Here is a 26688-nt window from a genome sequence, read left to right on the forward strand (position 1 = left end):
TGAGCAGGCTGTCACCTTACATGGCAGCCTCTGCTATCAGTGTATGAATGTATGTGAATGGGTGAATGTTGGCACGTGTTTTAAAGTGCTTTGAGTGGTTGGTAGACTAGAGAAGCAACACATAAATGCAGTCTTTTTTTACCATTAATCTTTTGGAGAAGAAGACATGAAGATGATGCTGTTTTTCACATCAAACAGTGCTTCAAGGTTTTCAGAATGGCTGATGGTGGCAGATGAGAAAAGCTGAAGGGAAATCACTTTCAATCTGTTATAATGTTTCGGAAAGTGTAAAGAATCTTTTACAGAAGAAAAAAACTTTCATACCTGTTGCTTTGTTGCAAAAGAATAAAGTTTATGATTAATTCATACTGATACTGATACTGATACAGATACAAAGATGATGATTGAAAATCCTAGTAAGGCAGGTTAGAGTAAGCAAAAGCTGGCATTGACTGTCTGGTCAGATCTATGATCTTGTTCACTCATTATTTGATCAGACCTAAACACTTTGCGTACTGTACGTAGAAAAAGTAAAATAAGGACCTGAATTACTGATGACAAACCGAAGACATAAATTAACATAAATAGTCTTTCACGTTGCAGCCACTGAACTAGTGACCATATGGAGAGTGAGCACATCTGGTCTGTGGCTGTCTTTCTTTGTCTCTCTCTACCAACTTCTCTCTGGACCTGTTTCACTGTTTGTCTTTCATCTCCTCTCTCCTTTTCAACTGACACTCACTCCTTTCCCCCCTCCATCCTCTCCGAAACCACATCTCTCCTCCCTTCCTTCTCTCGTTTCCTCTCCTCCCTCTCGCTGAGTGTGGCTGTCATCCCTCTACCGTGGCAGGTGAGGCCATTAAGCAGCAGGAGAGCAGGAGGGCTGAGAGACAAGGTGTGTGTGTTTGTTCATGTGCGTGTGCGTGTGTGTGTGTGTGTGTGTGTGTGTGTGTGTGTTTGTGATTCATTATTATACAGATACTTGAGATCCTATGAAAACTGTGCACACATTCAGGCATATACACAGTGATTAATCTTTGCTCTGTTGTTACAGTGTGTTGGTGTGTTAAACAGTAACATCTCTAACCTCTGACCTGTGCTGTGTCTACTGCTCTCTCTCTCTCTTTTTCACTCACACACATAACTCATCATGTCACCTTCAAGGCCAAAAATGTCCGTTTGTCTCTCAGCCCCTCTTATACAAACACAGTGCATGTACTTTAAAGTGATTTACAACATGCAAGTGATATTTGAGAGTGTAAGGTGTATACTGCGTACATACCAAGAGTGTTTTCACTCAAATCCATTAGCCTTGTCCTCCCCCTCTCTCCCCTCTTTCCCATTTCTCTCCATACTGTAGGACTGACCATCTACAATAGTGGTGGAAGAGGAATTCAGATTCTTTACATTAGTCAAAGTAGTAATACCACAATGTAGAAGTTTTCATTTAAAATCTTACTGAAAGCTGCAGTAACCACATTTTTTAGATTACCAGTGGAAGAAATGTGAAAGTTGTCGCTCATATGTCACCCGACTCATCAGTCATTTTGGGGATTTTAGCATCGTTCAGCTCATTGTTTTGGTTTTGGCTCATGAGTTTACCGCATTTCAATTCAATTCAACATAACTTTATTTATCCATGTGAAGACAATTGTATGTTTTCATTATGTTTTATTGTTCTCATCTGTGGCATTTCCAGAATCATCTGTTTTCAGAGAAAAAGCTCAGATGAACCCATGTATGAAAGATCAAAGTCAGTGACTCGCTGCTTAACATAGTAGAGAGTGAATATTGCTCTTAGATTAACTAGGTGTCCAGAAACATGGCTCTATTTAAATATGGATGTGGTTCATTATCTGCTGACTGTATAAATACAAAAACGATCTGGTAACATTACATGGTGATAATATGTTTTGCTGGCCTGTCCCCAAGTACACTGCGGCCAAGTGGCCAAAAAGTAAAAGTACCCATTAGGCAGAATAATCCCTCTGTGTGTTTTTATATAATATTTTATTATTGGATCATTATTACTGATGCATTAACCTGTAGGCAGCATTTTACTGCTCATCAAGGTGAAGCTAATTTAACTACTTCATATAGTGTTAGGTAGTTTAATCAGTAACAGTGCATTGTATTTTACAAACATGCATACATATATTGCATTTAATTTTTTTTATAGCTGTCAATGACCTATCTACCAGCACAGAACATACCTAAGAGAGGGCAATTATTACAGATATTAGTGATATACATGCCTGAGAAACCAGGACACTGACCCCTTCTGAGGTTTCATGAGCTCCAGTAACCAATGAAACATGGGCGAAGGGGAGATGCCCATTTGAAAACCCAAAGAAGCCTTTGGGTAGACTTTACTCTAGGGAGGGAGAATGCCAAAGGAGGACATAAATCACGTTTTATGAATACTATTTTTTGCCAAAAGCATCAAGAAGCACATCCAAGAGGGCAACATTTCAAACTGGTCAAGCAGAGAATGCGTGCTGTATTTTAAAATACAAATACACCAGGCTTTGGTTTCAGTTCTAATGAAGTACAGCCACAGTAAAGACAATATTCCTACATTTATATGTTAACATAGTCCCTTCTAGTCTCTTATAAATAATTTTGTGAATATTGAAGCTTACACCAACGCCATTTAACCCAAAGACAACTCCTGAATTCTTAAAGACTCAGTAATGAACTTCAGTGAGAAGGGATGTGTTTGCCTTAGAGAAGAGACGAGGAGGAGGAGAGGCAGGGAGATTAAGGGAGCTATGATTGGAGATGAGGCAAGAAAGGAGGCAGAGAGATGAGACGAGAGGTGAAGGAGCAGAAGAGGAGGAGTGATAGGGTGAAGACAGGAGACAAAAAGAACAGAGGATTAGAGAAAGGGATGGAAGGGGGAGAAAGGAATAAGGGAGGGTGAAGGACGAAAGGAGAGGAATGAAAAATTAAACATGTCTGTAACTGATCAAAGCAAAGGACGAGAGGGGGGAGTGAAGGATGGGCTGGGTTTGGATGGAAGATTGAGTGGAGGGGATGTAAAAAAAAAAGACAATATTGGTTTGTGTGTGTGTGTGTGTGTGTAAGGTGTTTTGGGGCAGAATTTGACAACCTTAAGCTCTACGCAGCACGTGGTTAAATGAAGACACCCATGGGAGCTCCTTGAAGAAACACATCACACTTCAGGATCTGGTTACAGTAGTGAGTGTGTGTGAGTGTGTGTGTGTGTGTGTGAGTGTGTGTGTGTGTGTGTGTGTGTGTGTGTGTGTGTGTGTGTGTGTGTGTGTCTTACATTATCTCTGTGTCTTCTCATACTCCTTCAGGAATGCACCAAAACGAGCAGTAGAGAGAAAAAGGAAAATAACTTAAAGTGATACTTCTTTCGAAATGTATCTTTTGTGGAGAAAACATCGGCCTCAAATATGACTATAAAAAGTTTGTAGTTTGCTTCCTAATGGAGCATAAAGGCTGTGGTCAGGTTGGATTCATGGCAGTTATAATGGATTTAAATGTGACAAATTTCATGGCAGCAAAAGTATCAAATTGTTCAAAAAAGTGCTGCATGTTGTAACATTTCTGTTCATCCTCATGATAAGGGCGTTCCAAAAAATCATATTTTTGCCATGCTGATCAAAGGAAGAGCAGGAGATGGGCAGTCTCACATGCATGTAGTGGTGATTTTAAATACCACTTAGACTGCTTGTGATGTCTAAAGGGCAACCAGCACACATTGAAGTGTCAACCCACAATCAGCTCTTCTGAAAAGCAATAATTATATGACATTTGGTCCCCCAGTCTGGTGCAATGACTACTTCTTCAGTCTGGGTGATGTGTCTGGTGTATGCTACGTCAGATTTTATGTGTCTTGCACTTCAGCTTTGACTTCTATCTTTAGTCATAATTTAGAATAATCCACTAAACATTTGCTGATCAAAATATACATGAAACTACAACATGAACTCCTACAGAAAGTTTATAACATATGACACCAAGAGGGGATATTCGCAAATAAAAATATGTGACTAACTGGCTTTCACAGCGTGCGAACCAGTGCTTGACATGCCTGCTCACAAACTGAACTGAGGATTGAGGCTTTGTAATAGGCCATATTTTGGTAAAAAATGTGAGTGTTTGGAACATACTGAACATACAGATGGACAACAGAGAAGGGAGTCGAGTTGTTTTTCTGGAGGTTTTTATTTTATGATGTCAGTTTTGAAATCCTTGCATGAATCTAAGCTGACCACAACCTTTGTTTTCTGTGGAGAAGCAAACTGCAACTTTTTTACAGTCACATTTCAAATGTAGGACTAGAGTGGCAACTGTAATACTGAAACAAGAGATTTAAGTATTACTTCAAGCTAAACTAAATTTATTCTTGATTTAAGTTAAATTAACCAACTGTACAACATTAAAAAGCAATCATTCTTCGTGCTTAGACCCCAATTTATATCCATCAAGTTGCAAATCCAGCCACATATGGCTTCAACTGGCTTCGGTTTGTTGAGTCTGTATGAATCCTTGTTACAAGTCACAATATAGTGTTCATTTTAAACATTAAATTCAAGTTTACATGGTCTCTAATGCAGTGCTCAAGTGTGACGATAATCCTAAAAGCCTGCAGTTGTCACGTGAAAAATAGTAAATTGCACCTTCTTTTTTTTTAAAACAGCTGAGATTGTTTCCATCCAACAGTAGCCATTTATTTTTATAAGTTGAGTTTTTATGCCTCTTTGTCAGTTCTGTTTGTTCCCCTGGAATCAGTGTGATGGAATAAATTGGAGAAATGATTGAAGCCAGGCGCACTGGGGAGCTGAGGGAGACAGACGGACAGACAGAGCGAGAGAGAGGAGGGGGTGAAGGTTGGGGGGTGAAACCGCAGTTTTTATATGTTGTCTGGTTTTAATTTGGTAAGAGCTATCATTCACCAGTTCACTGAGGTGGCAAACCAGATGATTGTGAGTATGTGTGTGTGTGTGTGTGTGTGTGTGTGTGTGTGTGTGCGTGCGTGCTTTAAAAATGTGTGTTTCCCTCTGTGCTTTCTACTTACTTAAACACTGAGATGTATGCCACTTTATTCATCCTTGCTCATCATTGTTTTGTACTACATGTATCTTCAAACCTGGCCTACTTTTAAAGGTGCTGATGTAAAAATGTTGTTCTTCACTTATTTTATCATGTGTAATGAAGCTGTCAGCAAAGTATAAATTGTAAAATATTTTCCTGATTGTTTTCAAAGCCTCATTTGTTTCTTTTTATCTGTAGTGCCTTCAGCCATGCAAAGAACTGTGGGAAACCAGGAAGATGCTTTCTCCAAAGACTTGTGAGGTAAGACAGAGAGAGTATCGTGTGTGTGTGTGTGTGTGTGTGTGTGTGTGAGTGTGTGTGTGTGTATGTGTTTGTGTGAGTCACAGTGTCACTTCTGCACTAGAAACTTGCTTTTGTTGGCACAATGACACTTGAGTTTTTAGTCTGTGTGGGCCATGAATTAAAATTCTTGTGTGTGTTTATGCAAGGTTTTGTTTGAGTGTTATGAATAACATATTTGTGTGCTTTTGGATGTATACATGTGAGAGTGTGCACCAGTTTTGTGTGTATTTTGTACGTGTGTGTGTATGTGTGTGTGGCCTTAAATGATTATTTGCAGAACCAGTCACTGCGGTTTTCAGATAGATTAGTTTTTCATCACAATAGCTGAAGCATGTTACTGGCTGGATGGCTGACTGGCTGGCTGGTTAGGAACACAGAGCAATTCAGAGCTATTAACTAAAGCTTGTGTTTACATTTTGCTGATCTGCAGCCATGTGCTCCGATGCAAATATACACACACACGCACACAGTTGTATACACATGTACTCCTTGTGAGACCAAATCTCAAGGGCTGCTTTCAAAGACTCAGTAGGAATTTACCAAGGGAACACTTTCACCTCTGCTGTGTGTTTTCCTGCCCTCTTGTGTGTATTTGTTTATATTGTAATAATAACTTCCCTCCCCTCAGTTCACATCTTTCATCTCCCTCTTTCTCTCATTTACGTACTCTCCCTCCATCAGAAACAGACAGAGTGTGTGACGAGCAGGGAGTTTCTGGCCTCCTTGAGGTCATCCAGACAGGGTGACTGCCCTTCGCCTCAGCGAGCAACCGGATTTGCCGCAGCTTGCGTGGAGAGCTGCTCATCAGACCAACATTGTCCCTCCCCCAGGAAGTGCTGCTCCAATGGCTGTGGACATACTTGCCAAGCCCCAGCCAATCTATATAAAGGTAAATGTGACTCCGTAACAGCTGGTCGGCGCTTGTTTGTAAAAGCCTGACAGTTTTAAGTGAGAACATCTTTAACACTTCACTTCATATTCTGACCCTTCACAGTATCCTCTCATAAATAGCCTCTATACCAAACTTCCACAAATCTATTTTCTTTCATAAATACCTAATCATTCATTAGTAAATAGGTGATTCATCCTTCATGAAGCTTTCAGAGAGCTTCACAATCATTCACAATCACAGTATATTATGGCTGTACATTACATAAAACAGGAGAACACGACAGCCATCATGATTTCATTGAATTGTATTGGAGGCGATGAATGCAACAACATTTTTGAATGGTTATTTTTGATTTTAATATAAAACAAATAAGTGTAAAATGTGCATCAGCTCCACTAAAATTAAGTTTCCATTTTTGGTCATGGAAACAGTCATAAGATTTCAGGCTAAGACAATGGTGTAGGTGTTTTTATTGCTTTCAGATGGACGGATAAGGTTACAGTAAGGTTTAATGAAATAATTGTTTTTTCATTGCATCAAGCTTGGCTCTGGGCTACTTAATATGATGTTGATAAAGGAATTTGATCAGTCCAATGCTTGCACACATTTTAATTAATAATATAATCAGGCTTTTTTTCTTTTAAAAACAAGCTCTTTTCTTGTTACTCATAGCACTGAACATGTTTTTGTTTGGGAAGAATGTACATCCAGTTTTTGATGACATCTAACTCTTGTTCCTGTGGTGTTTAAATGCGTTTACAGTGAGTTGCTTTTGGTCAAAAATGTCTGCCAAATAAATTAAATGTAATTTAATGTGATAAAGATCATTAAATACTGCCTGCTTGATTGTCTGAAGTCCCAGAGGGTCCTGTTGTGGTTAACAGCTCCATCTCGAGTCTGTGTGAGGGCTAGACAGGAACATAAACCGCCTCACATGCCTATGTGGTGAAGACTGGACCACCATCATAATTAAATACAAAGAGAGAGTGGTGTGAAATGCTGGGATTTGCACATTTTGGGTTGACAGTCTTTTGTTGTGAATATTTTCACATATTTTGTATTAAATGTCATTAATTTAGTCAGGAAGTATAAAATCACTATTGTTATTTACTTATTTAAAGCGATCCCTGTTAGCTAATGGCACCAGCTAGTCCGAAGTTAGAGTCCGAACACAATACATCATATTCATCATATGGATATACAACATCACATTTGTATTATGTTATGTTCATCACACGTGCACTATTAATTGTGTTACATTAAGAAAGTCATTCATATTTTCTCAAACATTAATTCAGATGTACATTCATTTCTGACTCTACTTAACCCAGTGAGTAGATGGTTGGGTAAGAACGAATTAGACTCAGGGGCCATCACCAGGGAACAAGAACAAGACGCTGACCAACATTGGACTATTGATCAGCTGTCTAAATAATGCATTCTTAAATGGTATTTGAATGAGAATTTGCTATTATTTAGACTTATAAGAAAGGGGCAGCTATTCCAATGACTGATGGCACGATAAATGACTTTTTGTACTGCATTAGATTTTGGGCAACATATCCACCTGCTGTTCTAGTGAAAAGACTGTCAACGTTACTACATTTGATAATTCGAGTCTGTAAAAAACTAATTGTATTACACCCCGTGTTTTACACGAAAGATACGGTAACTTCATAAATGAGATGGCGTTTCGTCTAAAGTTTTTTAATTAAATTAAAAGCCCATCATCAGTAATATCAAATCCTACATTAAATCTATCTCCTTTAACCATACGTTACACATTTGTGTAAGGGTGGAAAAAGTGGAGTAGTTGTGTGTGTTTAAACTTGTATTTAATCCATTACAGTCAAAGTTATCTTGTACTTGTGAATTGAATATTCTGCCTTACTGTCCAGTGTGTCAGTGCCCACCGAGCCATGTTCAGGACGTGCATTCAACTACTTCCTTAATTCACTCACGTCCATGCTGTTAGAGTGAAATGTACACCTTTTACTAAGCATTATATTGGTTTCTTAAAACTGCCCATATTTTACCGTAGTGCATTGATCCTGTTTACAAACAAAATCATTAAAATAACTTGTTATATCAGATGGTTTGGTTAGAAACTTGTTATCCAATTCCCCAACAGAAGAGCTTTCAGATTTCTTTGTCCACCTTATTTCATTTGAAGTTCTCCAGAGTGCTTTACTATTTTGTTTTACAGCAGAGATTTTCAAAGTCTGAGACTGTACACCTCCCCTCAGACAAAGCTTCTAAAAAAAGGTGCCCCATCATCCCCCTTTAGTTTACTTGCTTAGTTTTGCTCAATTCTTGGATGCCTTTGGGATCATGATTCTGTTATTTGATCCCATTGACAGTCAACAACTGAGCCAAGATAGTTTGATATTGATGTTTGACATACTTCAAACTAGACCAAATACATAAAATATGTCTGACTGTAAGCATTTATTTGTTTCTGACTCTGAGAAAGTGGGAGAAACAGTAAAATTCCCCAAAACTACTGTATCTCTGAACTATCTCCAAATCAAATTTAAGCTATTCTATGTGATCTCCTTTTGATAACTAATGTAATAAATAATGTAATATTTATTCATTTCCATTCACCAAGCATCCCCTGAAACTGTTTATTTTATATATATTTTTTATTTTTATTTTTATTTTGTTGTGTCACAATTGATTGAATATTTTGTCAATATTCTGTCTTCCACAGAACTTGACTTTGTAGATTTGGCTTCATCTCTCTTCTTCATGACATATTTTAAAGACTCACTCAAAGACTCAGATCAAGAGTTGATCTGGATTTGGCAGTACACTTCATGGGAGCATATTGGTAAACAATCCTCATAAAAATATGTAAAGAAGCCTCTGGGTCCTGACTAGCATATGCATCAACCCAGCTTATATTTCTGACATCTTCCAAAAAACATTCAGAGGTTAATTTCTTGCATGTTCTTGTATGTGTAACTTTAACAGCACATTTAGGGATTTTGGTTTTCCTGGTAGTTGATATCATGTTATGGTCACTGAACCCTACAAGCAGAGAGACCGGTTTAGTGCTGCGCTTAGGAGCATTTATGTAAATGTGGTCAATGCATGTAGCAGATGTACAGCCAGTACTGTTAGTAAAGACTCTGGTCGGTTGAGAAATCATCTGTGATACATTCCAATGATACCATTTTCTTTTTTATTGAATATTGACTTGCAAGCCAGTTGATATTCATGTTCCCTAGTAAGAAAATTTCACATCTGCAACTCTGTCAGCTTACATAAGTCATTCAAATATTGAGTGAGTATCAGTTCCAGGAGGTCTGTAACAACAGCCTATCAAGATTGGCTTTAAGTGAAGACAATGTACGCTAGCCCATAAGTTATTTGGCATGAACTCAGCACAAAGTGTTGCAGGAAAACTATTTGTATGTATGTTTATTTATGTATATTCTGGATGGTAACATCCAAGTGGGTCTCAGACACTGCCAAGATGTGGATGGTTTTATGCTGAGTAAGATATTTCAGTTCATGGACCTTATTTCTGACAGATGTTCAGATGTTACATCATAAGGCCCTTTGTTGGAGATGTTAACATGTTGAATTTCATGATTTGTAACAAAATATGGTGACATTCAGCAGTTTAAAAGAAATCATGGAAAGTAATAGGGAATAAGATCATTTGTGTGGTTATTTTCAAATTATCCGTCAGCAATAGAGATAGTACATGGAATAATCCTTCAACCATGATCCATTAGTCTCCGCAGGATATTCAATCATCAAACTTATCCAGTTTGTTGATATGTCTGATAATGAGAACTTTGTCGATCCGTTCAAATTAATGAATACTTTGCTATTTGCGTTCCAAGTTGCCTGGATCTTATTTTGTTTTCTTAATATGTGTGCTTTCCTGGCGAAGTCTGTGTTCTTGGTGAGGTGTTCATTGATATACACATCAGTCCCCTTTAGTTTCTGTCTTTTTTCTTTCTGTTGGTGAAGCCAGTAGATCATATGTATAATTCAATTTTATGGATATAAAGGTGTTTTAAACGTCATATAAGTTTGAAGGCTTCTCCACATGCCGTCTATCCCACCCATTGTTAAAATAGCTTTTAAGTACCATCACTTTTTTTTTTCTCTTGCAGGTGTTCCTCTGAAGCCTCGTAGAGAGATGAGCTTCGTGGAAGATTTGGAGGGTCATGTGAAGGTGGTGTGGGTGTCAAAGTTCAATGTCAGCGTGGAGCCAGTCATTTACATGCTCCAGTCCCGCTGGAACATAGGCATTCACCCCAGTGAAGATCATGCCTCTCCTTGGGCCACCGTTGCCATGGTAACTAACATACAGCCTCTCACCTTTCACCCTGGGTCTTTCATTGAGAATTTGTAGATTTAAGATACTGAGATCATAAAGGAGATGCTTCTTATTGACTAAGAAGTTGATATAAGGTGTTACTCCATTAAAAAAATATGTTTATTAATTTTTGATTGTTCTGTGAATCATTTTCTCACATGTGAAGAGATATCGTCCCTTTATGTCACACTTTCTGCAAAATAATTAAGGGATATCAGCTGTAGAGATGTTGGTTTAACCCTAACCCAGATATATTACAACATAGTTTATTCTGTTGAATCAGAAACTTTGACAGTAGTAATCAAAGTTATAAAAATCGTTCCCTGTGACTTTAACAGTGGAACAACGCCACAAAGTTTGTAACATATCTTTACCTCATAACTCTCCAATTTGCCTCGAATGATGAAACTTCTCAACTATGGAGATGGATGTTAGACTCTGTTTCCACCTCATCAGTCTGCTGCCTTGCTGTCTAAACCTCTCCACCCCAGCCAGCCTCCCATTCTGCCAGGGTAAACTGTATGAGTGTGTATGTGTGTGCATGAGTGAGTGTGTGTGTGTGCACTGTACGTCCACGTGTATGTGCCTGTGTGAGGTTAGGTAAATAAGCAGAGCTTAAAAAGGAACCACAGGCAGCCACAGTCGTTCCACCGACTGACTCTGAATGACTGAACGCTCATTATGGACTTAAATAGATGGCAGCTCGTGTCTGTGAGTGTGTGTGTCTGTGTGTGTGTGTGTGATTGTGGATGAGTGGATTTTAAGCAGTGATTACATTTGCACTGTCGGGGAGACAAAACATGTGAATCTTAAGCAAGTTTAACCATAATTTGGGCAAATCATTTAATTTCACTATTATCAGATGGAATTCCAATCTAACTGTGTTCATTTGACTTTCCAACTCGTTAACTTGTGAAACTCATATGTCTAAAAGTACACAAGGCTGTCATCCTTTTTCAAGGAAATAAATTATGGATTTATGAGATATGACAGGATATATGACCAGAGTGGGTTTGGACTGTGAAGTCTGTTTCTGTTTACAATAACGGTAATAAAATCATAGTAACAGCGATTTCAGTATTAAAAGCATATAGGTCTTGGTATAATGTTAACTATTGAGCATTAATGTGCCTTTTGGAGAAAAAGAAAGTGTTAATTAATTTGCATTTCTGAGATTTTAAAACATATTCTGCAAAAAAGTTTTGACTTTTTTCTCACCCAAGGATCAAATTAACGTAAATGTTTAATATTCAAAGGTTGTAGAAACATTGTGGAGTTTTCTGGCACAACTTCACCTACTTCCAAAGTGCATGGAGAAGGGGAAAAAGTCTGAAGAAAAATCAAACTCCAGCAACACTTGTAGTATAGGATTATTTAGACCAACGCGTTTCGGCTTGCGTTGGTTCCTGATGAAGGCCGCAAGCCGAAACACGTTGGTCTAAAGTTCTCCTATACTACAAGTGTTGCTGGAGCTTTGTTTTTCTTCAGACTTAATATTTAAAGGTTCCCTGTGGAGTTTTTTTGCAAACAAACCAAAGTTATCTTTACATTCGCTGTTACTCACCAAAATTCATTGTGTACATCCTTGGGAACTATGAATGTGTTTAATGTGTTTCCTTCCTTGTAAAACATTTGCACAATAGGTTGTAAATCCTGTATTGTTTACAGCCATTTACTGGGTTGCAGTATTCCTCTCTGCCTGTGTTGGTGCCTTGCTGTGTTTTTTGACACTTTATAGCCACCTGTAGAGGAGAGCAATACCATGAAACAAATGGTGGGACAGCGTATCATATCACCCATGTTCACATATGCGTCCATGTGTGCGTGCACATTGCAAACAAAACAGGGGCCCACTAATAAAATACTGCTCCATTGTGCTATGAGATGTCAAAAACACAGCAGTTTAACTTGGTGAGTTATGTAAAATTGGACATATCATTAAAACATATGCCATCATTTAATAATTGTCCACAAAAAGGAATGAAACCTGTCATATATTGTTTTATCTGTTAGATAAAAGAAGTTAATGACACTCTCAATGCTCAAAGCCTTTCATATAAAGTATTTTTCTGTCATCCACCTGGTTTGTTATTAATACATGTGACGTAATTGTACTTTTTAGACCCTCTCTGAAGATGTGGTTCTGTCAGATCTGAGACCTCAACGTTGGTACCAGTTCAGAGTAGCAGCCATCAACAGCCACGGCAGCAGAGGCTTTACCACACCCAGCAAACACTACATCTCCAGCAAAGGTACTACTAACATGCTATAAACACATACTCTCATTTTCTTCAGAGAGCTGTTATGTATGTCACAGAGAGAGTGATGATTCCTCCTGTTTCCATAACCTATCTGTGAATTTTGATATTCTGTCATGAGACACTAAGCAAAACACTGATTCCTGCGTTCCATTTGTGTCATTTTAAGAGAGATATTACACCTCTCTGAGGAAAAGTCAAAAACCCGGGAAAATTTCCCTTTCTCTCCTTCCCTGTTCTTTCTCTCTTTTTCACTCAGAGTTGATGGATAAGGTACACACAGCAGGCAAACCATCAGACAGTTCATAAAACACAGACAGGAAACAGAAAATACACACAACTGCATGCGCACACATTCACATATAGTGTACAGACACACACTTATATACTCACTCAGTTGGTTTTGTGCCAGAATGAAGTCCCTCGTGGGTCAGTGAGACAGAGTGAAAGTGAGAGTAAGACAGAAAGGCGCACGCACACACACACACACACACACACACACACACACACACACACACACACACACACACACACACACACACACACACACACTAACACACACACACACACACACACACACACACACACACACACAAACACAGTAGGAGGTCCTAGCTTTAATGCTTAGCAGACTTAGATCATATTGGTGTTTAGCCAGGATTGGCTAGTGATATGAATCCCCTGCCAGGATTGGCTGGAGCATGTTTGTACGTGAATAATGACTTCAGGTTGGACCGAACTTTGGAAAATGGTTCTTTATCAGTTGAACACTTTGGGGAGATTATGAAGAGGTGTCTGAGATACCATTTTCCACCTCTGCATCAAAAGAGCAAATGGTGGAATTCTTCATGAAACGTCCCTGGCAGCTCATGGTGCGTTACTTTGCATTTTGGGAAATATACCTGTTTGTTTTCTTGCTGAGACTCAGATGAGAAGATTGATACCACTCTCAGATGGTATCAATCTTCTCATCTAACTCTCTGCAAGAAAGCAAATAAGCGTATTTCCCAAAAGGTTGAACTATCCTTTAAGACATGACGTGTGTGTGTGTGTGTGTGTGTGTGTGTGTGTGTGTGTGTGTTGGTGTGTGTGTGTGTGTGTGTGTGCGCTCTTGTATATATTTTAAGGGCCTGGGCTAAAGGTTAAAGACACACACTTAGACATTCCAAATACCATCTGATCAGAGTCAGAGTCTTGTGTTTCCAGTTCATTAGTCTGATTAGTCAGGGGCTGTAGGTCAAGGGTCACAAATCAGGAAGCTGGCAGATGTCAAGATGGTTGAGGTTCCTCCACTGTGACCTGGTGTTAACCAGAGAGAAAATCTGAGTTTGAAGATCTCTTTCCCGTTCATTTAGATGTAAGTGTTGTGAAGGACCTGCCAGCAGTAATTACGAGAAAATGTCTGGATGAGAAAACTCATCTTAATGTCTTCATTTTATGAAACAGTGGAGTGAAATCCAGCTGATTGAGGGAGAAACAGAGAGAAAAAGCCCTCAGAGAAGAAGGTATGTTTTGGTTCTGATCAGGCAATTACTGTTGGCCCAAAGAGACACACTGCTTGTTCCAAAAACATATTAAATGCATATACATGCACACACAAACAGGCCAGGTCTTCCAGCCCTAATATTTTGCTATAACTTTGATCTCTGCATCTGGAGCAGCCAAGCACAGCCCGGGGCCTGTGGGAGGCCTGCCATGGGGGATGTAGTTCTAATCAGATACATTTTGTAGTTTTAATCAAATACAGCATTGGGATATGAGGCTCTAATGAGATACAGAGCCAGTGTTGAAAGAGCGATGACCCCAGGATTTCATCTGGGAGGCAAACAGTGACTAGTGGTGGTCGTCTTTGGTCTTTGTTGTGGTAGCTACTGAAAAGGTAGGCTTCAGACTTCTCCAGTATCACTCACCTTTGATGCTGTAAATCTAATTGGCTGAGTGGACCTGACTGAGACCAAGCGGAAATTATCCTTTTCCCCTCAAATGGCTTTTGTATTTTGCTCCGCTGCAGCACATTAAACACTGAGTTATTAGACAATTTAATAAAGCTGGTGGACGTCCTCTGCTTTGTAAGAATAGGGATCTCAGCACCAGTCCCTCTTCACCACATAGGACCAAATGATTAAGTGTTTTTATTTGAGATCAAGATTGCAGTTTTTTATATGACAAGGGAAGTAATTTTAATCGGAAGTTACAGCCAAATTTAAAGTTAACAGCATCTTAACAAGCTGTTGCAAGTGAAAGTTTAACCATTGGCTATAATGACAACTGTTTATTCAGCTGGAGCTAATTAATTTTAATTTTGTGAGTTGGCAAAACAACAAAAGTAATTAACTATAGGCTGCCGTCTAGTTGATATGCTATGCATCTCGACATCTGTACTATTTTCGCTTGGCCAATTTTGTAATTTTGATGTAATTAACCAATAAATATGACACCACTTTTGAATGTCACAACTGTCACATTGAATGAATAGATTGATGAATTAAGGTTTTATTATTGTGTCACATGTACAACTATGACCGTACTGCATAAGCTTACAAGAGACAGTAGAAATACTATAAAAATCTAGAGTGCTGCATGTACATGTTCAGAAAATCTTTTGCTTGGTGAAGACCTGAGAGGTTCCAAACTTTGTATTTTTCAGTTCATAATAAGAAGACTTTGGATCTATAATCCAGTGTGCGAACACTCAACCTTTTCCTTCATTTAATTTATTTTCCTGCATATGAGTTATGAATATATAGTACAGGATGTGCACACACTTTCTTTTTGCTCTTTACTATATAATTCTGGAATTACATCTGAATATTGTTGACTAATGTTAAGTATAACACTAATGTAATCAATTAGACGAATGTACTTATAAGTTGACTTTTCTTTGACTGACGGGTTTAAAAGAGCCCTGTGAAGACCTCAACAACAAGCAGCTGCATTAAATTATCTGATTTTGTTTCTGTAGAACAGAGGGTGAAGTTGTGACAATGTTTGGCACTATTGTATCTTGTTTATTACTATGCAGTACGGACCTTTAGCTTAATTTATATTCACACTTTACATCACAATATTTGTCTTGAATTGTCAATCCTGTCACTATCTGACATGATGACCAACAACAAATCTGATATTCTCGGTCATCTGAAACAGTTCTAATGAAAATGTATCCTTATGATGATGATGTTATTTTGATGATCATTTGTTTCTCTGTTCATCTCGCTGCAGATCCCTCCCTTCCAGAACCTCCAATAAATATCAGAGTGAGCAACCAGACTCTGGACTGGACGGGTTCACAACCAGGGTCCCAGCTCACAGACAGGTATCTAAATAGATGAAAGATAATTCAATAAACCTGTTTGTGTTTTTCCTTGCTGGGTAGTTGCTATGCATCGTTTCAACTCGGCAGGCTGCCGTTGTGGACAATCAGTCGTAAATTGTGATCAGGTGGATAGTCAGTGCCTGTGTGATTGCTTAGCTGCATACACATTACAGTTCATCCTTGTTCAATCATATATTACAGCATCTTTTCTGTTTGTGCAGTAATGGAAAACAAGGTCATATTAAGTTCAGCCCACATCTTGGATCAGCAACAATATTCCAATGAAATCTTTAATAATAGATGCGGGCACAGAAATTGTAGCTTACATAGAACATGATGATGAAAATGTCTGAGCCCCTGCTGTACTCATATACAGTAAATAAGAGATTTAACACTGAAAACAGGTGACAGACAAGTGGAGCATCAATTTTACAGCCACTCAGTGGGCGTACAAGGAAGGAAATACTGCACTTTCTAGTTCATTAATATGAATTTGTTGACATTCATGCTGTGATGTTTGACTTTGTGCTTTCTTTTCATAGGTCAAGGGGAAATGAGGTCACTGTGACAGTCTTAATACGCTGGGAACCTCCCAGGGAGGGTGACCTGCCAGTCCATAACTACAGAGTCACTTGGATATCTCGACATACACACACAGCACACAAAAGCACACATTCACTGCATGCACATACACATACAATGCACAACAACATGCACACACGGCTTACACACACACCAGAACAGGGTAAAAAGGAGAGCAACAGCAGAGTGACTCAGGGGGTAAGAAGACTTTCTGTTCATTTATTTACACTAAACACATAATAAAGTGATGGACACGTGCATAATAATAATCTCAATTAATAAAAGTATCTCATTCACATCTAAATTTTAATACAGTCTTTACACATTGTTTAAAGGCTTGCATACACACACTCACACATTTGTACTTACTATACCTCTTAGGACCTGCAAATCTGATAACCCAACCCTCTCCCTAACTTTAATAACTATTTGAGACAGAAGATGTACACGTGGTGCAAGTCTACTCAACGTATGCTTGTCCCATATTTGACCCACTCATTTGAGACAGTTGTCAATCTGTTTGTCACTGTTAGCTGAGGCTCCAGTCTGCAAAGTTGTTTCCTTTATTTCACTGCTAAACCAGAGAATTAAACTGTACTCTGAATAATTACCATCTCAATTTCACATCTCCTTCTTAAAATAACTTACAGTCACTTTCTATCTCTCTCTCTGTCTCTCTCTATGCAAAGTCAATTAAATTATATTTTTATATTTTACCATTCCTGATAGCAATGCCAGTGCTGGCCACATCCAACTTAACTCATGAGGAGGGTTGTAAAGACCCCAGAAGCGGGTTTGATGACATTGGTCTGAATGAGTTTCAACCTAAACCTTTTTTATATTTACCCTAAACAAAGTCTTAAAGGATAGGTTCACAGTTTTTCAAGTCTGTCTTAAAACAGTCAGGTGCCCAAATGAACACTGACATGTTTTTTTTTTTATGTAATCATTCGTTCCGTTTGCACCAGCCCTAGTTTACAAAAATGTATTTGAAAGTGGCATTAGTTGTCCAAATTTGTCAAATCAAGTCGATATCTTTTTACTGTGAAATTCCCATTTTGTTATTTGTTTGTTGTTGAGCTAAATAGGAAAACACTGAGACAAAAGAGGAATTTTTTTTTACTAAAAAGATTGTAAGTGTTTAGATATCCACCATATCTGCTTAATTAGTTTTACACCTGTTTTGAGACAGTTTAAAAAAATGTGAGCCTGTCCTTTAACCCTAAAGCAACCATTTTAGAATTTTGAATGAAACTCCTCAGTCTGTAGGTAAAAAATCACATTGGTCCTTACAAAGGTTGAAATACAAGAATGCAAACGCAACATACACCACTGATCTGTAGCTGCACCTGAGAGATTTTACTAGTCTTTTAAACCCATGAACCACACACGCACACACACACACACACACACACACACACACACACACACACACACACACACATTCCTATTTGTACCCTGGTTGTGATTACTGCAATGATTTTACAGGCCTCTGCAGTGCTCAAAGAGAACAGGTCCTGTAAACAGCTACTGTGTGCAAGTGGTGGTTCAAACTGAAATAACTGATTTAATTTGCTCATACACAGCATTACACAGGTAAACAAGAAACAGCACATACCATTGTAATCTATTATGCTCACATTTAGCACTCTTTTAAGTATATATTCTTAATATTAGACCTTAAGTTACTGCAATTAATTCAGATTAGAGAATACACAACTGAAACACCTGTGGCCAATAAAAATTCATACAAATAGGAAATGGGAATACTAAGTGGGACTATGGCATCTTAAATTCAGGATGTGGATTTATATAATGAGCAAAATATAATGAGGTGATGGCCACTAAAGTTGATTAAACATGATGTTATGGTTATTATGGTTGCAGTTTTCGAGAAGTGGTTTTATGGAGTTGCATGCTGATCGTATGTACATGTATTTTACATTAACTTATAACTTTATATGTTTAAGTTCACATGTTAACTATTTTCAATCTGGTTTTGACATATTCACCCGGAAATCATTGTTTGGCACGCTCGCTCATTTCTGAGGTCTTTTGCAGACATTCTGTGCATATGTTCCTTGTGAATCTGAAAATGCAATATTGTGCTCAGACATACCATTATCTTCATGGGACATAACTTTGTTAGAGTGCTATGACAACATGTAGGCTTCACAGCACTGGAATAACATGACAACTTAGCCACATAGATTGATTGACAACAGGCTCCGTGGCTCTCCTGCATTTGGATAATATGTTTAAGTCAAATCAAAGCATCAGGGAACAAGGGCATTTGTGAGTGAGTGTATCAGTTATCACAGCTGTAAAGCATAAGACCTGTGTGAAACCAGTGTTATATGGTGGATATTTTATGTTGAATCAGAACTATATCTTCCAACTTAACATGCTTATGTGGTGAGAAACATGATACCAAGCGAATTATGGGATATGACGTTATTTTACAGTGATAGAGTGAGTCATTGCTCTCTCATTGTTTGCTCAATTCACAAAGAAACTTCTTCTTTCATAGTGTATGCTTGAAATTATAGTTAATGCAGCAGTGACAATTAAGAGGGTGGATCTTGCTATTATGATTATAGGTGTGATTATGATGTTAAAAAAAGCAACCAAGCAACCAAAATACCCATAATCACATCAAACAACACATATTACAGCTTCAATGCAGCAGTTATGATTTCCCATGTATTGACTGAACATTTTCCTTCAAATTTGTTCAACATTTAGAAAAAAACAAAACGTTTTGATGAAAGTACTCTTTGCACAGGATCCCTCCACTTAAGACCCACTTAACTGCTGAAGAATGATGTGAATATTTACTTCAAGAAAAGAGAAAAGATTAAAAACATAAACATCAGAGCTTCAAGGTTTTAATGCAAGCGCACTCATATGGTCCTAGCTATCCTAAGTAGTGATGGCGATCCCAGACTGAGCCTGGTGGAGCCATTTATCTGTAGTCTGGTCCTCTGTTCTGCTTGGCTGGAAGGCCTGGAATTTAAATGAGGCCCCCTAAATAGTGTTCCCTACTTGCAGCTGCATCTATGCACACACAGAGACAGTAGCATCACAACAGGTAGGAAGCAGAAGAGCATAGTTGCACTGTTAAAATGGTGAATTCGGAAAATTCGGTATATTTTATTGCTCACCATTAAGATGATACATTCCCTCGATTTCTATATAACAAAAAATTGTGTCAGTCAGGAATTTATGCAGGACTGGAGGGTTGTAGCATTAAACCTGTAAAAAGTAAAAGGGGAAATTAGAGGAAGTATTCAAACATGGAAAAACGTCTGCTGAATCAGCGCTTTTACATATACATCAGTTTCTTACATATAATGTCCTCTGACATTATGCACTAAAATAGAAATCCAGGCTTTTCTCCCTGTGTGTCACAATTACCCCCACACACATGCGCGCGTGTACAGCTGTACAGACCATATGTTTTGTCTATCTTGAGCGCAATGGAAACACTTCAACCCCATTTTGTCTGTAGGTCAAGAAACTGCTTTTAACTTTTGTCTCATTCTGTCACAAGTATACATACATATAGAGACACACACACACACACACACACACACGCATGCACACACGCACGCACACACACTCACACACAGGCACACACACAGACTTGTTATCATCCAAGCATCTCTTTGTTGTGACTAGCTCGGATCCACACAGACAGACAGAGCTGATTGACTAAGAGCCTGTTAATTAGCTGTCAGTCAAGCAGCAGGCTAATGTGGAACAGGTCTTGACTGTCAGTCACAAGGCACGCCACATACAGTACGCCTCTCAGGATGATGATGATGAGGATTATGGTGGCAGTGAGAACGATGATTATGATAATGATGGTGGTGGCTATAGTGGCAATGTGGTTTCTATCACAGATTATATAACAGGTTTTTTTTATATACTGCCTGCTTTAGACTGACAGTCTAAAGTGATTGAATGTAAGGAATTTTAGACACAAGCTCATCAAAATGACTTATATATTATATAGATATTTTCTACAATTTCAATGAGACATCAGTCAGATTCTAACCAGTGAATTACAGACTGAGAAGAATCCAAGGACTGCAGGCCTGAAAGGCTAAAACAAACTGTTTATTTATGGTCTAATCCATCCCATTTTGTAAATGATGTTATAGGCGCAGTGTGAGCTGTGGCTGCAGGGTTTGCTGCCCGCTACTTCTTACTTCCTGTCTGTCCAGACAGTGGCCTACTGGGGTCAGAAGAGACTGAAGAGTCCCAGAGCCCAAATTGTTTTCACTACAGTCACTCATACAGGTAAACGAAAAACAAACATCTCCTTCATAGGGCTCGGTGGTATGACCTAACATTTACACCATAGTATATTTATTTATTTTTATATTTATTTGACAATGACAATGTTTATCACTGTATATATGTCTCACAAATTGAGTTGATTCTGATTTAACAGTAAAGCAATTGAGGGCTGGGTTAGTAATTATTTATTATTAATCTCAGTTAACTATTAACATGCTTTAGTGTGATGAGTTAGTTTAATACATAGAATAGAATAGAATAGAATATACTTTATTGTCCCCTAGGGGAAATTTGTCATGGATGAAGTATCTGAGTATGCTTGGCTTCAGTCTGCAGTACACCTTCAATTTTGGGTGAAATATTGAGGTTTTATATTGTACATATCCACTGTTTCCACCATTTCCTGAAAGCAATCTCTGTCAACACTCTGGATTAGCATAATGTTTTTAGGTACATGACATGTATAGATGGTGTATGTGCAGTACTGAAAAGTTGGCTGGAAATATTTAACTTTCAGGAAGAAGCACAAAACGTCCAATAGGTGTAGTGTACAGTTTTGTCTTGTAGGAATACAAATAGTAATAACAATAAATAAAAGTAAGAAGCTTCTTGCCAAGTAGTTTGAACTGTAGATGCACCGTTTGTGTTGCTGTGATTCAACCAAACAGCCATGCCACCTTCTGTAGCAACTGAGGAACTCAATCCTAAACATAAACTCTCGTCCATATTTCTGAACATTTTATTAACTTGCCATGCCATTAATAAATACCGTTTATGTGGCCCACGGCACCCATTTGTTAACAGAGCCATACATTATCGAGTTAATGATTTTCCTGTTAGTTCAGAGTTGGTGCGTTTGCTGAATGTCAGCATATTCTGTCTAACTACAGCTGCACTTTTTAAACACACTGACTGTTTAGTGGAAAGCGGTGATGTTAAGTGTTGTCCAGGCAACAGAGGTATTTATAGGTGACCTGTCGGTCAGTCCAACAGAGGATTATAGCCAGCTGCAGCTCAATTATCAAACCACATACCAATAATGTTATATGGAACATATTACCATTTATAATTTTGAAGTATTCATTTTTGACACAATCCATGTACAGTATTAGTCTGGTTTCTCTCAGTGCTAATGAGGGTCAGTTAGGCCAGATAAAGGCAATTAGTGTTCCTGAGTAAATTAAATAAATGGGAAAGCTAGCTACCAGCTGCACTCTCATCACCACTTTATGGTTTTCCTGGCATAATATATAACATTTATGAATTCCACGTGCTGTATAACATATATCAAGTGAGTCATATGATGTATTCTTGTGAAGTTGACATTTTTCAGAACAGCTACTGCATAAAGGCTACTTATTAAGTGCAAAATGGTTGTTTAGTAATTCAAAAACCAGTGAATATTACTCCTGCATCCCAACTTTTTTTTTGTGGGTTTGTAGAATGAACATTTTCTGACCACATAAAAGGGAATTTGTGTGGATGAAACAATGTTTATTATTCATAAGCTTTGACATTCACATTATTTTTATTTCATACTGTCCTGTTTGTTTTCATTCCAAAGAAATGCCTTCAAATCAGCCAAACTCCATATTTTAACATTTATTATTTTTCTCCTCTCCTCTCAATCCAACTCCACCAAAGGAGAAGACTTCTCCAATGAGCTCCCCTCTTCTTCCTCCTCATCATCTTCATCATCCCTTCCCTCATCTCCTTCCCTCTCATCTTCCTCTCCTTCTTCCTCAGACCTCCCACTTTCATCTTCTCTCCCTCAACCTGAATCCCCCCTTAACCCCGTCACCCCTGGTGACCTACGCCTGGAGGTTGCTGCCCCTCATTACCATAATGATCAGCTGCAGGTCAAGGTGTTCTGGAAGTGGTCTCACCATGGTGAGTTGATTTGGAAACACTTACTGTAACAAATTAACAACACACTGACATAAAGCCCAGTGTCACACTGTATATTATATCGGACTACAGAAACAACCTTGGCTTCATCTGACTCCAGCAGGTAGATAAGTACATGAAAAGTGAAAAGGTACATGTTCCACTTGCCCTGATTGTGAGTCTTTCTTTATCTACAAAGAGCACTGTGCTTTACTGATTTATTTATGCTCAACTCTAGCATATTTTAGGAGAATATTAACAGTTTTTTAACCTGAAATAATGCTGAGAGGAGTTTGCATGGGTTCTCTTGGTACTCTTGGCGTTCCTCTCTCAGACTAATAATATGCAGGTTAGGTTAATTGGTGACTCTAAATTGTCTGTAGGTGTGAATGTGAGTGTGAATGGTTGTCTGTCTCTATACTGGATGTTTGCCCTGTGATTGACTGGTGACCTGTCCAGGGTGTATCCCGCTTCTCGCCCCAATGTCAGCTGAGATTAGCTCCAGCTCCCCGCAAGAAAATTGATGGATGTAATGCAGAGAGGGTGGATGTGTTTATTTGTTTGCATACAGCCCCAACAACCTGCAGCAATAAGATAGGCAGACTGTAGCCTCGGAGGATAAAAACTCCTTGAAGCACTACTCACTGCTACTCCTTTAGCGTATTGTTCTGAGCACATGGTAGTAATTGAAGGGTGCTCAGATGAATGTATTAACTTTTTTATGAACTCCTCTCTTGTGTAGATGTTGGCAGCTGGACAGTCAGAGGACAATGTTCAGAGATTTTTGAAAGAAAATCAATCTCAAGTACAAAAGGGAGAGGACATAAACAGGATCTTGAAAAATGAGGACTAAAATTACGCCATTGCACATTTCTACTTTTGCACTGTGTGTCTGATTTCTTTTGTTTTGTTGTATTACAGCCAGACAGAGACACCCGGGTCCATACATTTTGCGGTGGCGTCCACATACCTGCAGCACTAATATTACAAGCACAGAGAGAACAACAACTGTGCAGGTATGTCTACCCTGGGTGTATTTTATGTGTCAGCGTGTTCGTGAAATAGTGTACAGGTGTTTTGTTACTCTGTGAATGTTATCATTGTGTCTCTGTTTATATTGGAGATCAGATTTCATCACCATAACTCAGACCAGTCTGGAATGCTCTCATCCTCTGTCTGTGTATAACTTTGTCTCTCTGCCATCATCTCTCCCCGTCTCTGTGACATATCATAAATCTGTCAAATCATTGTCTGAAATATTCCAGATTTCTGTGCCTGTATTTGTCAGTTAAACTTGGCTTTTTTTTCAAAAGAGACAATCAGTCTAACCTTCATATAAACTACTGTCTCTCTCAACCAGCAATTACACAAGCCAACACCAGAGTTTGTACCAAGCTGAAGTGTTTGTGGATTGTCTTCTTGAGCTTGTAAACGTGTAAACAAAATGGCAATGTCATCTAAACAGACTATACAAGTGTGCATAATACACCGATAACTGCTGTATATGTCAAAGTTCGACTGAAAAATGATTGATAGGAAAATAAACAGTGGAAACATCCAGTAATGACCACTAACCATTAAAGTGAAAAAAAATTTTTTTTAAATCAACATTAATCCCGTATTCCCTTTGAAACTGCACTTTTTAAGAGAAAACTGAACTCACCACTGTTGTTCGACTGGTGACGTGTTGTCTAAAGTGATCACAGGCCTACTGAGTTGATAAATATCAATGTACTTTGTGCAATTTGTTGAGGTCAAAGAACATGATGTCTGTTCACTGAAGTTCAGGCTCTTCGAACAGTTACGCCATCTCTCACCATTTGAAGCTGCCAACCTGCAAAGCTGCCAAGTACAGCTTTAAACTGGTGTTTATTTCAACATGGAGCTAACAAGCTGCTTATATGTGACAGATTCCCAAACAAAAATAGTGGTAATGTGTATATTTTAAGGGACCTTGTAATAGGTCAAATTTAACAAGCAGCTGTGTGCAGTTTACACTATACTGTCTCTTTAATCACGGTTTTTATCCTTAACCTGACTATATTTTCTTCCTCCAGGGTACCCATCACACCATCACAGGCCTGCTCTTTGCCTGTAAGTACCGGGTCACTGTGGCATTACAGACTGACCCAGGATCAGAGGCCGTTGCCTGGGTTACGACCCCGACTTGCTCCTCCATCACAGTCAGAGGAGGCAAAGCTTTGCCCTGCAACACTGAGGGTAAGAGGAACTACATGAAACACACTCTACTGACCTGCTTTAATCCTGTAAACCCTTAAATCCTTCATTAAGAAGTAGTTTTTTTCCATTTGTCTCGTCTTCTCTTTGGAACATAACACAGCAAACACAGAACTACACATACACTGAAACTTTATATATTGTATCACAATATTCACTAGTCTTCAAGGTTTCTCAAACAAATGTTTTTATGCATACAGCCAACCAATTAAACGCAGTTGATGGTTGCCTTCACATAATTGTGTTTTATGGCTAATCACTGACTTAACCCTTATTATGGGATTTTCTTCAGTTTATTAGTGTGATTATTTTAGGATAAAGTCATTATTAAACCTCCTGAGAAATAATTTAGAAACGTGTTCCGTAAGTGAGGGAAATGTTCTGTGCATTTTGTTTGTGTCAGAGCGCCTCCTGGCAGGCAGAAAGGTGGTACTGCGTCCAGAACGGCTGACCACAGATTTCAAACAAGTGAACGGCACCCTGCTCACCACATTTCGCTGGAGGATGTCCCATCATGCACTGGACCCGGCAGCTGTTGAGGGGTTCCAATTCACCTGGACGATGCAGTCAGGGGTTAACATGGCAACGGAAGGCCAAGACGACACTCTTATCTCTCAGACACAGACAATCGCACCGGTGAGACAGAAAGAGAGGTCTAAACAGTTGCAGCATTATCCAGTATTTGTGTATGAAGTTCCGTCATTTCACAAAAGTTGAGTAAAAGTTGTAAAATAAAGAAACATCATGAAACAGCATTTACCTACAGTAGACAAGGTGAATTGCTATATTTTTCTTGTCAACAATTTTCATGAACAATGAATTGACCTTAATCCTGTGTGGCACAGAGCTTCATGATTAACCAAAAACGTTTAAAAACATACCAGTGAGTGACATTGTTGTTCTGGGTGACATATTCCTTTGTTATCATGAACATGGGAACTGTAGTTTATATTGAGTCAATCACACATACACTGTGTTGTTGCTGAAAATAGAGCACCAAATGTGTGAATGACACTGTTTGAATAATACCTGCTAAAAACTACAGTGCTAAAGAAATTATTTTGCCTCTTTTGAAAATGACACTATACATATTTGTAACACATTTTTAAAGATTTGCATTACAAACACTGGGCTTGTGGTTGAGTGCCACAGTGAGACTAAAGCGTTGTTGGTTTTAGTCTTTTCATGGGATTTGCTGGCAATAAGAAAAATACAGAATAATTTTCATTATCCTGTAACATATATAGTTATTTTAGTTTTTTCCTCATTGAAAGACTTGTGTAGAGGAAATAGTGTGTGCGTGTGTGTGTGGGTGTGCGTACATCTGCATTAATCTTGTTTCTCACTCCTCAGTCTCAGCGGTCGGTGGTAGTTCAGGGTCTCCAGGGTGACAGTGTTTACCAGCTGCAGCTCCAGGTGTTAACAGCAGGGGGCAGCAATGGTGCTGCAGTCTCAAAGACCATTCACACCCCAGTGATTGATTCCACACAGTGAGAGGTAT

General features: G+C 38.6%; 1 protein-coding gene and 1 long non-coding RNA gene across 2 annotated transcripts in view; one reads left to right on the top strand and one right to left on the bottom strand.

Annotated features, from left to right (window-relative positions):
- Nucleotides 1–26688, top strand: part of anos1b (anosmin 1b) — a 49952-nt gene that overhangs the window by 21945 nt on the left and 1319 nt on the right. Inside the window, exons 3-14 of the mRNA XM_062424088.1 lie at nucleotides 5266–5328; nucleotides 6052–6259; nucleotides 10396–10580; nucleotides 12724–12853; nucleotides 16082–16175; nucleotides 16718–16955; nucleotides 20924–21062; nucleotides 22707–22952; nucleotides 23871–23965; nucleotides 25007–25169; nucleotides 25591–25823; nucleotides 26541–26684. Coding sequence (XP_062280072.1) covers nucleotides 5266–5328; nucleotides 6052–6259; nucleotides 10396–10580; nucleotides 12724–12853; nucleotides 16082–16175; nucleotides 16718–16955; nucleotides 20924–21062; nucleotides 22707–22952; nucleotides 23871–23965; nucleotides 25007–25169; nucleotides 25591–25823; nucleotides 26541–26681 — 1935 coding nt within the window. The 3' untranslated portion in view covers nucleotides 26682–26684. The remainder of the gene's footprint in view (nucleotides 1–5265; nucleotides 5329–6051; nucleotides 6260–10395; nucleotides 10581–12723; nucleotides 12854–16081; nucleotides 16176–16717; nucleotides 16956–20923; nucleotides 21063–22706; nucleotides 22953–23870; nucleotides 23966–25006; nucleotides 25170–25590; nucleotides 25824–26540; nucleotides 26685–26688) is intronic.
- On the bottom strand, nucleotides 19260–24728 carry LOC133984651 (uncharacterized). Its single transcript, XR_009925425.1, has 3 exons — nucleotides 24613–24728; nucleotides 19922–20012; nucleotides 19260–19814 (listed from the first exon to the last, which is right to left on the bottom strand). It is a non-coding gene; the product is annotated as an uncharacterized LOC133984651 (long non-coding RNA).

The sequence above is a fragment of the Scomber scombrus genome, chromosome 8, assembly GCF_963691925.1.
Source record: "Scomber scombrus chromosome 8, fScoSco1.1, whole genome shotgun sequence".
NCBI classification, from domain to species: domain Eukaryota; kingdom Metazoa; phylum Chordata; class Actinopteri; order Scombriformes; family Scombridae; genus Scomber; species Scomber scombrus.